The 12785-nt window shown below is 42.7% G+C and overlaps 1 protein-coding gene across 1 annotated transcript in view; it reads left to right on the top strand.

The window, feature by feature from the left end:
* LOC139374885 (nuclear factor of activated T-cells, cytoplasmic 3-like) overlaps positions 1 to 12785 on the top strand; it is a 25102-nt gene extending 12317 nt beyond the window's left edge. Inside the window, exons 5-9 of the mRNA XM_071116092.1 lie at positions 1386 to 1558; positions 2359 to 2499; positions 2577 to 2632; positions 2742 to 3804; positions 8679 to 12785. Of these exons, the coding sequence (XP_070972193.1) occupies positions 1386 to 1558; positions 2359 to 2499; positions 2577 to 2632; positions 2742 to 3804; positions 8679 to 8788 (1543 nt within the window). The 3' untranslated portion in view covers positions 8789 to 12785. The remainder of the gene's footprint in view (positions 1 to 1385; positions 1559 to 2358; positions 2500 to 2576; positions 2633 to 2741; positions 3805 to 8678) is intronic.

The following is a 12785-nucleotide window of genomic DNA, read 5'->3' as shown; positions in this document are numbered from 1 at the left end:
CTTTTGAATGCTGGCGGTGCTTTCACTCTAGTGGTAGCATGAGACGGAGTCTACAACCCACACAAGTGGCTCAGGTAGTGCAGTTCATCCAGGATGGCACATCAATGCGAGCTATGGCAAGAAGGTTTGCTGTGTCTGTCAGCGTAGTGTCCAGAGCATGGAGGCGCTACCAGGAGACAGGCCAGTACATCAGGAGACGTGGAGGAGGCCGTAGGAGGGCAACAACCCAGCAGCAGGACCGCTACCTCCGCCTTTGTGCAAGGAGGAGCACTGCCAGAGCCCTGCAAAATGACCTCCAGCAGGCCACAAATGTGCATGTGTCTGCTCAAACGGTCAGAAACAGACTCCATGAGGGTGGCATGAGGGCCCGACGTCCACAGGTGGGGGTTGTGCTTACAGCCCAACACCGTGCAGGACGTTTGGCATTTGCCAGAGAACACCAAGATTGGCAAATTCGCCACTGGCGCCCTGTGCTCTTCACAGATTAAAGCAGGTTCACACTGAGCACATGTGACAGACGTGACAGAGTCTGGAGACGCCGTGGAGAACGTTCTGCTGCCTGCAACATCCTCCAGCATGACCGGTTTGGCGGTGGGTCAGTCATGGTGTGGGGTGGCATTTCTTTGGGGGGCCGCACAGCCCCCATGTGCTCGCCAGAGGTAGCCTGACTGCCATTAGGTACTGAGATGAGATCCTCAGACCCCTTGTGAGACCATATGCGGGCGTGGTTGGCCCTGGGTTCCTCCTAATGCAAGACAATGCTAGAACTCATGTGGCTGGAGTGTGTCAGCAGTTCCTGCAAGAGGAAGGCATTGATGCTATGGACTGGCCCGCCCGTTCCCCAGACCTGAATCCAATTGAGCACATCTGGGACATCATGTCTCGCTCCATCCACCAACGCCACGTTGCACCACAGACTGTCCAGGAGTTGGCGGATGCTTTAGTCCAGGTCTGGGAGGAGATCCCTCGGGAGACCATCCGCCACCTCATCAGGAGCATGCCCAGGCGTTGTAGGGAGGTCATACAGGCATGTGGAGGCCACACACACAACTGATCCTCATGTTGACTTGTTTTAAGGACATTACATCAAAGTTGGATCAGCCTGTAGTGTGGTTTTCCACTTTAATTTTGAGTGTGACTCCAAATCCAGACCTCCATGGGTTGATTTGATTTCCATTGATAATTTTTGTGTGATATTGTTGTCAGCACATTCAACTATGTAAAGGAAAAAGTATTTAATAAGAACATTTCATTCATTCAGATCTAGGATGTGTTATTTTAGTGTTCCCTTAATTTTTTTGAGCAGTGTATATTCAATTATTAGCTTTTATATTCAAATGGCCTTTATATAATGTTGTCTTGTACTTGTATGTCTCCCTCTATAGTATTGACTGTGCAGGCATCTTGAAGCTGAGGAACTCTGACATTGAGCTCAGGAAGGGGGAGACAGACATCGGGAGGAAGAACACGCGTGTGCGAGTGGCATTCCGTGTGTATATCCCTCAGCCTAGTGGAAAGGTCATGTGTCTGCAAGCTGCCTCTATTCCTGTGGAGTGCTGTGAGTATCTTCAGTAGGGCTACATATTGTATATGGCAGGGTTCCCCAACTGGCGGCCCACAGGCCAAATTTGGCCCGCGCGGGATTTTATTTTTCTGAGCAAAAAAGAATAAAATATATATCTTTTTTTAAAGATATATTTTTTATAGATTGTTGGACATAAAAACACTAGCATATCATAATTTTGGAAATCTGTTCCAAAGTATTCCCATGCATAATAGAGAAATATATATGATCGTATACAAATGTAGCAAGGTTTGAAATTATTATGTTTTAGTTAAATATATCTGGTCCACAAATTATCTGTAATTATGTACCGGCCCCCTGACCATCCTCTAGTTGATGGTCCCTGGTATATGGTATGTACATACATTCAAAGATACATGTACATGATTCATAGAGTCCTGAGTTTTTCTCCATTATGGGACTTAAAAAAAAATGTTTACCTTTATTTAACAAGTCAGTTAAGAACAAATTCTTATTTTCAAGACAGCTTAGGAACAGTGGGTTAACTGCCTTGTTCAGGGGCAGAACAACACATTTTTACCTTGTCAGCTCGGGGATTCGATCTTGCAACCTTTCGGTTACTAGTCCAACGCTCTAACCACTAGGCCAGCCTGCCGACTTGACCAAGAATACTCTTTATTTATGTAACCTGTATTAAATTATTGGCTATAATAATTAGGCAAGGCTATAACTAGAAGTCAGAGGTTTCCCCTTGAATTTATTTTATACAGTAGCTTACATAATGTTGTTTTACTGTATAGTATATTTAATAGTTAAATGTAATTGGCTTGCAGCCCAGCGCTCGGCCACAGACCTTCCCCAGATGGAGAGCTGCAGTCCCGTCAGCTGCTTGGTCAGTGGGGGGGAGGAGATGGTCATCACCGGCTCCAACATATCCCCAGAGTCAAAGGTCATCTTCCTGGAGAAAAGCCCTGGTAAGAGATGGTGATGCTGCCCAACTTTAGCAGAGGTTTATTAACGTGTTATTAATTGTGATGTTTTATCTCTCCAGATGGACACACACAATGGGAAGTTGATGGAAAAGTTATTGGTGAAAAGAGTAAAATAGTAAGTAGTAATGTACATTACGTTAATAAAAGTTACATGAAATGGACCTCACAGAAACTGTGGATCCCTTGAATAGATAATAAATCATTTTGAAACATTCTCTTTGCAGTCCAGAATCGTGGTTGAGATTCCTACCTACCACAACACAACTGTGAGCTCTGCAGTCCAGGTGCAGTTCTATGTGTGTAATGGGAAGAGGAGAAGAAGCCAGACACAAAACTTCACATACTTGGCTGGTGCTTCTCCACACCATTATCCCACTGCCATTGACTGTGCAGTTGTGGCTACTCGGGTGAAGCAAGAGCACGGAGACTCATCCTATCTGTCTACCTGCACCAATCCCCCTGGCCTATATCCAACCAGCAGCCAGCTGACTTCTCCTGACGGGGCCTTCTCTCAGGACAAGCCCTTGTATGGTTCCTCTGGTGGTCACCCAGTGCCTTGTGATCCACCCTCCCAGGCAGCATACACTCCCTCTGGCTCCTCGCCTCTTCAGCACTCCCCTCACCTCCACAGCTACAGCCCCAGTATGGGATACCAGCAGATAAGCCTTGTGCATACACCTGACCCCATGCCACCCATTCGGACTAGGCCTGTCTATCAGGTCACACAACACAATGTGCCTTACAGTGGCCAGGCCAGCTCTCCCATGAGACCTGGCCCTGCCGCACCCCAGGTCAATCGACCTCAGTCTGCCCAGACCAGACCAGCTGCCTCCAGCCCTCATAGGGAAATGTACCAGAGCCTCATTGGACCTGATCTCTCTGGCGCCACTCTCCAGTCTGCGGGAAACCACACCCAGAATACAACCCAGCTTCACTCTCTAAGCTACCACTGCTCCCAATCAGACTCTGATCTGGTAGCCCTACAGGCTGAGTATAATCTGAGCTATCACTCTGCAAGAAACTTGCCTGCCTCGTATTCCCCCACCCCTGGAGCACAAGCAACCTGCTCCACCTCCCCGTCAGCATCAGCCTCCTCTGGGGGTCCTCTGAGGCAACTGTCCCCCAGCAGAGCCCAGGGCCTGGCCTCTAGTAGTGACCCCCAGGAATGTCCCCCGGCCCCCCATTTCCATTTCTCAAACGACCAAGGGAAAGTGAACATCAAGCAGGAACCAGAGGAGAAGCTGCCTCTCGGCAACATGGGGCTCCAGGAGATCACACTGGATGATGGTAAGAGGCTCAGATGATAAATGTTCTCTAGGGCAGGTATTCCCAAACTGGGGTACTGGGGTATGCGCAATGCTGTTGAGGGTACGGCAAATAAAAATGTGATTAATATAAAAATATGTATTTTTTATTATTAAAAACATTTATATAAAACATTTAAATATTCTAACATTTTCAAACAGTATATTTTTCAACGGCGCTATACATTTGTGTGAGGTTTTTTTCTCGCCTGAGTATCCTCGTTTTACTGCCAAAGGTAAAATTAAACAATCTGGTGTTCAGCAAAATAACAACACAATGTTCAATACAGGTAGCCTAGTCAAATAATTAACATCCAGTTACATTAACCGTTACTCTTTCGGGAATTCCACTAATTCCACTGTAGTCAAACGTAGCTGCTGCTCATTCCGTTTGCTCAAAAATAGTTAAATGGTTAAAAAAAGTTGTTCTGCTTCCACGAGCACATCAGTAATTCTAATTTGTTGTTAGCCCAGCTAGCATGGACACTGACAGTTGTGAATCTGATGCAGCCGAAGAGCTACTGCCCCCTTACCCGGGAAAGCACCTAACAACAGACAGGGACGTTGGACCATCGAAGAGACACAAATATGATGAGAACTACATTGATTTGGGGTTCACTTGTATTGGGAGTAGTGCCTTTCCTCATCCACAGTGTGCTATATGTGCAAAAGTACTATCTTACAACTTGATGAGACCATCACTCTTGCGCAGACATTTATAAACAAAACACGGCAATTTGAAAAATAAGCCGCGGGAGTTTTTTGAGCGAGAATTAAGACTACTTTTATGTATAAAAGCAGATACCATTAATAAGAAGGGGCTGGAAGAGTCTTATATGGTGAGCTACCGAGTGACGAGGACAGGCAAGCCCCATACTATTGTGGAGGACTTCATTCTTCCTGCTGCTGCAGATATCGGCAGCAGGGTAGCCTAGTGGTTTGAACATTGGAATAGTAACTGGAATGTTGCAAGTTCAAACCCCCAAGCTGACAAGGTACAAATCTGTCTTTCTGCCCCTAAACAGGCAGTTAACCCACTGTTCCTAGGCCGTCATTGAAAATAAGAATTTGTTCTTAACTGACTTGCCTAGTTAAATAAAGGTAAAATATATATATTGCTGGGGGAAGGCCAAAAAAGCTATACAGACAATGACTTTATCAAACAACACTGTTTCAGGACGCATCAGTGACATGGCAGGAGATGTTTTGAAACAATTACTTCTTCGCATACAAGCCAGTGAATTATATGCGTTACAGCTGGATGAGTCAACAGACATGGTGGACCTAACACAGCTCCTGGTATATGTCTGTTACATTTATGGGGGGGTCAATTAAGGAAGACATCCTCGTCTGCAAACCACTGGAAACCAGGACAACAGGAGAGGATATTTTTTAAGTACTGGACAGCTTTGTGACATCAAATGGACTTTGGTGGTCAAGATGTGTTGGTATCTGTACTGATGCCGCAAAATGACAGGGAGACATAACGGAGTGGTAACGAGCGTGCAAGCAGTTGCTCCAGACGCCACTTGGGTACACTGCAGCATCCACCGAGAGGCTCTTGCTGCCAAAGGAATGCCTGACAGCTTGCATGATGACGGGTTTCTCACACGACTGGCCTATCTGGGGGATGTTTTTTCTTACCTGAATGATCTGAATCTAGGATTACAGGAACAATATTCAATGGACTGTCTGCAACTATATTTAATGTGTGGGACAAAATTGAGGCTATGATTAAGAAGTTGGAGCTCTTCTCGGTCTGCATTAACAAGGACAACACACAGGTCTTTCCATCATTGTATGATTTTTTTGTGTGCAAATGGACGACATCAAATGTGATATAGTGAAGCACCTGAGTGAGTTGGGTGTGCAATTACGCAGTTACATTCCCGAAACAGATGACACAAACAACTGGATTCGTTATCCCTTTCATGCCCTGCCTAAAGTCCACTTACCGATATCTGAACAAGAGAGCCTCATCGAAATTGAAACAAGCGGTTCTGTGAAAATGTAATTTAATCAGAAGCCACTGGCAGATTTCTATCCTGCATTGGAAAATCGCACTGTTAAGACACTGATGTCCTTTGCAACCACGTACCTATGTGAGAGTGGATTCTAGGCCCTCACTAGCATGACAAAATAAATACAGGCACAGACCGTGTGTGGAAAATGATTTAAGACTCCAATACAAAACAAAATTGCAGAGTTATGAGCATCATTTTAAGCACACCCTTCTCATTAACCTGTGGTGAGTTATTCACAATTTTCAATTAACAAATAAAGTTTTATATGTAAGATGGCAAAATAAAGAGCAAAATTATTGATTATTATTATTTGTGACCTGGTCCTATAAGAGCTCTTTGTCACTTCCCACGAGCTGCCTTGTGACAAAAACTCACACTTATTCTTATGTTTAATAAATGTATCGTATAGTGTGTGTGCTTACAATGATGACAAAAAACAACATTTGAGAGTGCGCTGACCCTTGTGCTAGAGGGGGTATGTAGCTGGAGGTTGAATGTTTAAAGGGGTACGGGACTATAAAATGTTTGATCTTGGGTATTTAGAGCACAGTTATTACTGGGCCATTAGTTATGAATGAAGGGGTAGAATAGATGATTTTTCCCTATCTGATCGGTCTTATTTATTTTATTCTCAGGGGAGTTACTTTAAAGAAATCGGTTAGAAAGCAAAAATAAAGAACATTACAGTGCAGGAATCAATGGATGCCATTGCACTGTGGGCTAGGTGATAGGCAGCATTAGGGCTGGCTGTAATTACAAGCCTTCAGGGGCCAGGCAATGAACCATTAAGCTCTCAGGCTCTCACCATGCCGACCAGATATTTTAATGAATCACCTCTCGCTGGACGGACTGTGTTTGTCCCAACCACACAGTCGGTCACTGTTGCCCAGTTTTCTTGTCACCATAGGCATATGCCCACTGGGTCTTTGTTTGCTGTCCTACAGGGCTGCATGGCTGCCTGCCCATGCATGTGTGTGTGCGCGCTTGTGCACATATGTCTATGTGTGTTTGCGTACAATACGATCTAGGTCAGGGCTCTCCAACCCTGTTCCTGGAGAGCTAGGTTATCTAGCATACCTGATTCTAATAATTAGCTGGTTGATCAGCTGCATCAGGTTAGTCACAACTGGGGTTGGAGTGAAAACCTATTACCAGGTAGCTCTCCAGGAACATAGTTGAAGAATGCTGATCTAGGTTAATTATAGGCAGGGGCCCTGGTTGCTAGTTGAGGAGATAACACTTTTAACTGTGATTGGTATAGCATAGACACTATAATCACACAGAAGAGACTAAAGGTACTTTGCATGCTAATCTTCTTCAGTTACCGTCTGTGGCACAGCTGTCACAGCGCAGTGATGACAGGTATTCATAACAACCCCACAACCCCCTCACTACATATGGCTTGGAAATAAGACCCCTGGTCTGAGTTTGGTGGAAGGGTCCTCTTTGAACTTGGACTTTCACCCTACAGGGTTTCTGCGACTCTGATACATAAATTAGGGTACAGCAAGCTTATGCCACATTAGGTGATAATGATTTAATTAAAATGATTTAATCCACGACAAGCATTTCGCTACACTCGCATTAACATCTGCTAACCATGTGTATGTGACAAATAAAATTTGATTTGATTTGATTTTAATTTCAAATGACAGTGATTTCATTGATTTACAGTGCTGGGATCTTTTAGGTTTAGTAATTTTGTTTTGCTTAAAGCATAAAATAGTTTACGGCCCTTACAGTGTCTTGTAACTGGTCTTGGAGGAAGGGAGCTGGTGCAGTCAAGCTGTCTTGAGTTCCCGTCAGTCTGTTGGTTGGGAAAGCCAGGGACTTGTTATTTTGGTACCAACAGTGCTAGCCTGGTGCTGTGTGTTTGTTTACATATGTTTGTTTGGGCGGCAGGTAAGCAGTTAGAGCGTTGGGCCAGTAACCAAAAGGCCTGATGATTTGAATACCCGAGCCGACAAGGTGAAGCATCTGTCGCTGTGCCCTTCAGCAAGGGATTTAACCCCAATTTGCTTCATGGGTGCCGTACTACTATGGTTGACCCTGTAAAACAACACATTTCACTGCACCTGTCCAGTGTATGTGACAATTAAACATGTTTTTTCCCTTGCTTTTTTACATATGGTCTTTCATCTACCCTCATACACAGCTCGGGTTTCATACACACCACATTTTCATGGGCAGGCTATGAATAGACAGTGTATATGTGGCCTTATAATCCATGTGTTTTTGTTGCACTGTGGGGAATATAAATAGACATCACAAATACAGACCGGAGCCTCAGCCATCGACATGGATCACACCCTTTGATAAAGCTCCAAAATATGTTTCACCATACAGCCAATTCTAACCTTTAGACCAGGCCTCAATGCTTGGTTGTTTTTCACAATGCGTGACATCTGTAGATGGAGAGTGTCATTAAAATAATACAATGTAGGTTCTTAATTTGATCAGTCTTTTGTTGATGAGAATTTTCCGGCACAGCAGGAAATGCAAATACTTCTAAAGTTTGTAAAATTGAAACCTGATTTGCCCTAACGTAATGTGTATCATCCCTTACAAAATATATTAATGAATTATTGCTGCAGGATTATTTTCCAGCTGTAGCAAACTGGCTCAAATTAAGATCCTACATCTGTATCAACAATGCCCTGCATTGTATGTGTCAGTGTTTTATTGCTTGATGTGTCATTTACTTACTTTTACATTTGTGATTTGGTTTATATTTAGGAGATGGGCAATGCTGCCCTCAGATGGCTGAATCAACTATAAAAATACCAACAACAAGAGACTTGAAACTAAACCCCTGTGTGTCTCTCTTTTGCAGTGAATGAGATCATCGACAGAGACATATCTCAGCTCATTGGTGGTAGTGCAGCAGAGTCCAGCCAACCAGGACAGGATCCTTATGAATGGGATTCTGTGATTCTCCAGTGATAATGTTCTTCCATTCTTTGTCTTTCATTCATTTTCTAATCATCATTACTCAGGACATGAGTTGACTGGTGCTATCAATGCATTTGGCAGTTCTATTATTAACTGATCACAATTTTGATGGCAAAACTGTGGTGGCTTAAAGAGATTCTCCTGTCCTTTTGTATACTTTTTAGCCAGTAGTTTTGAAAGTAGCGCTTACAAGCCAAAAGTTGTCCCTGAAAATTGCATACTATGTCACATATGTGCACCAAGTCATTGCTCTCTCTGTCGCTCTGCTGTGTGTGCATCTTGCTAGCTGTCAAATGGCGAGGGGCTGAAGTTTATTGGCTAGAACTTGAATTGCTAGGGGGCTGGCCCATGTGGGGAAAATGTGGCAAAAATGGCAACAGCACAGCTTCACAAAAAGCAGTCGCTTTCAAACTAGGGATTTCGTGACTAATTGAGATAAGACAGTAATTCTGCTCATAGATTATGCATGTATGAACTACACATTGACACATCCATCCCAAAGCGGGAGGTTGAACAAATAATTAGTAGTCACCAAAGTTCCCAAGCATGTCTTTAACTGGTGCAATTACCAACCCAGTCACTGGTAATTCATATAGGTGGTTAGGTTGTAGAGAAGTTATGCCTGTTTAACAGATCACGATTTTCAAGTCAAACTAAAGTATCTTTCAGGAAAAAAGATGGCTATGTCTCTCATACCAAAGATTTTCCTGCTGCCTTTTGAAAAAGAGCAGATGGAGGCACAACTAAAATATGTCACAGCTAAAATGTCTATAAATGCATAAAAATGACTAATTTGCTGTTGAAAGAACCTTGATGTCAATGAAGAGGCTGAAGAAGGCCAAATAGTAAATGCTGTATTAATGTAATATTTATTGGCAAAATACATTAGATTTTAATCTATTTTTTTATACTGTAGCTCTTGCAGTTGTATGATTCTTTAGAATAATGATTCATTTTCATAGCCTTGTATTGCCGGCCTGGTATTGTATGCCCATTTTCTATTTTAAGATTTTACTTTCCAAAGAATGTACAATATTATAAAGAATTATATGACACTCTTTGGCAATATGTCAGGTGTGAAGCAGCTATTTCAAAGTCAAAGTTTCTTCATCAGGTGGTTTTGTTCAATTAAAAGAAAACAAATGTAAAAAATCTTGTTAGCTGTATCTATGAGTGGTATCAAAATGATATAGGCCTACAACAGGTGGGTCGTGGGTGTAGGTGGTTACACTTTCACCTTTTTTCCCACTCAGTCAACACATGCATGATGTTGCGACCACAGGAATGAGAACATGTACAGTGTTTTCAGAAAGTATTCACACCCCTTGACTTTTTTTAAATTGATTAAATTCAGATTTTGTTTCACTGGCCTACACAATAGCCCATAATGTCAAAGTGGAATTATGTTTTTAGAAATTTTTGTAAATTATTTTCAAATTAAAATCTGAAATATCTTGAGTCAATAAGTATTCAACCCCTTTGTTATGGATAGCTTAATAAGTCACATAATAAGTTGCATGGACACTGTGTGCAACAATTGTGTTTAACATGATTTTGGAATGACTATCTCATCTCTGTACCCCACACATACAATTAAGTAAGGTCCCACAGTCGAGCAGTGAATTTCAAACAGACTCAAACAGAAATACCAGGGAGGTTTTCGAATGACATGCAAAGAAGGGCACCTATTGGTAGATGGGTAAAACAAATCCCATTCACTACAAAGATACAGGCATCCTTCTTAAGGAACTTCAGTTAGTGTTAAATATGACTGCTAGAATCTTGACGAGAACCAAAACATTTGATAATTTTACTCCAGTGGTAGCCTGCCATCCTGTTAAGGCTCATGCTGATTTCAAGGTTTTACTGCTAACCTACAAAGCATTTCATGGACTTGCTCCTACCTATCTCTCCGATTTGGAGACTATGCTATGGTCACAAGATGCAGGCCTTATTGTCCCTAGAATTTCTACACAAGCAGCTGGAGGCAGGGCTTTCTCCTATAGAGCTTAATTTTTATGGAATGATTTGCCAATCCATGTGAGAGACTCAAGCCTCAGTCTCGACTTCTAAGTCTTTACTGAGGACACATCTCTTTAGTAGGTCCTATGATTGAGTGTAGTTTGGCCCATGGCAGCAAAGGTGGACGGCAAGGAGTGATGAACTGCCCTTCCTGTCTCCGCCTGGCCGGCTCCCCTCTCAATTCAATTCAAGGGGCTTTATTGGCATGGGAAACATACAGTGGGGCAAAAAAGTATTTAGTCAGCCACCAATTGTGCAAGTTCTCCCACTTAAAAAGATGAGAGAGAAATTTGCATCATAGGTACGTACACTTCAACTATGACAGACAAAATGAGGGAAAAAAATCCAGAAAATCACATTGTAGGATTTTTAATGAATTTATTTGCAAATTATGGTGGAAAATAAGTATTTGGTCACCTACAAACAAGCAAGATTTCTGGCTCTCACAGACCTGTAACTTCTTCTTTAAGAGGCTCCTCTGTCCTCCACTCGTTACCTGTATTAATGGCACCTGTTTGAACTTGTTATCAGTATAAAAGACACCTGTCCACAACCTCAAACAGTCACACTCCAAACTCCACTATGGCCAAGACCAAAGAGCTGTCAAAGGACACCAGAAATAAAATTGTAGACCTGCACCAGGCTGGGAAGACTGAATCTGCAATAGGTAAGCAGCTTGGTTTGAAGAAATCAACTGTGGGGGCAATTATTAGGAAATGGAAGACATACAAGACCCCTGATAATCTCCCTCAATCTGGGGCTCCACGCAAGATCTCACCCCATGGGGACAAAATGATCACAAGAACGGGGATCTAGTGAATGACCTGCAGAGAGCTGGGACCAAAGTAACAAAGCCTACCATCAGTAACACACTACGCCGCCAGGGACTCAAATCCTGCAGTGCCAGACGTGTCCCCCTGCTTAAGCCAGTACATGTCCAGGCCCGTCTGAAGTTTGCTAGAGAGCATTTGGATGATCCAGAAGAAGATTGGGAGAATGTCATATGGTCAGATGAAACCAAAATAGACCTTTTTGGTAAAAACTCAACTCGTCATGTTTGGAGGACAAAGAATGCTGAGTTGCATCCAAAGAACACCATACCTACTGTGAAGCATGAGGGTGGAAACATCATGCTTTGGGGCTGTTTTTCGGCAAAGGGACCAGGACGACTGATCCGTGTAAAGGAAAGAATGAATGGGGCCATGTATCGTGAGATTTTGAGTGAAAACTTCCTTCCATCAGCAAAGGCATTGAAGATGAAACGTGGCTGGGTCTTTCAGCATGACAATGATCCCAAACCTACCGCCCGGGCAACATTTCAAGGTCCTGGAGTGGCCTAGCCAGTCTCCAGATCTCAACCCCATAGAAAATCTTTGGAGGGAGTTGAAAGTCCGTGTTGCCCAGCAACAGCCCCAAAACATCACTGCTCTTGAGGAGATCTGCATGGAGGAATGGGCCAAAATACCAGCAACAGTGTGTGAAAACCTTGTGAAGACTTACAGAAAGCGTTTGACCTCTGTCATTGCCAACAAAGGGTATATAACAAAGTATTGAGATAAACTTTTGTTATTGACCAAATACTTATTTTCCACCATAATTTGCAAATAAATTCATTAAAAATCCTACAATGTGATTTTCTGGATTTTTTTTCTTCTCATTTTGTCTGTCATAGTTGAAGTGTACCTATGATGAAGGCCTCTCTCATCTTTTTAAGTGGGAGAACTTGCACAATTGGTGGCTGACTAAATACTTTTTTGCCCCACTGTATGTTAACATTGCCAAAGCAAGTGAGGTAGATAATATACAAAAGTGAAATAAACAATAAAAATTAACAGTAAACATTACACTTACAGAAGTTCCAAAAGAATAAAGACATTACAAATGTCATATAATGTATATATACAGTGTTGCAACAATGTACAAATGGTTAAAGTACAAAAGGGAAAATAAATAAGCATAAATATCA

The sequence above is a fragment of the Oncorhynchus clarkii genome, chromosome 2 (assembly GCF_045791955.1).
Source record: "Oncorhynchus clarkii lewisi isolate Uvic-CL-2024 chromosome 2, UVic_Ocla_1.0, whole genome shotgun sequence".
Taxonomy (NCBI): domain Eukaryota; kingdom Metazoa; phylum Chordata; class Actinopteri; order Salmoniformes; family Salmonidae; genus Oncorhynchus; species Oncorhynchus clarkii.
This window is presented reverse-complemented; position numbering and strand designations above follow the sequence as displayed.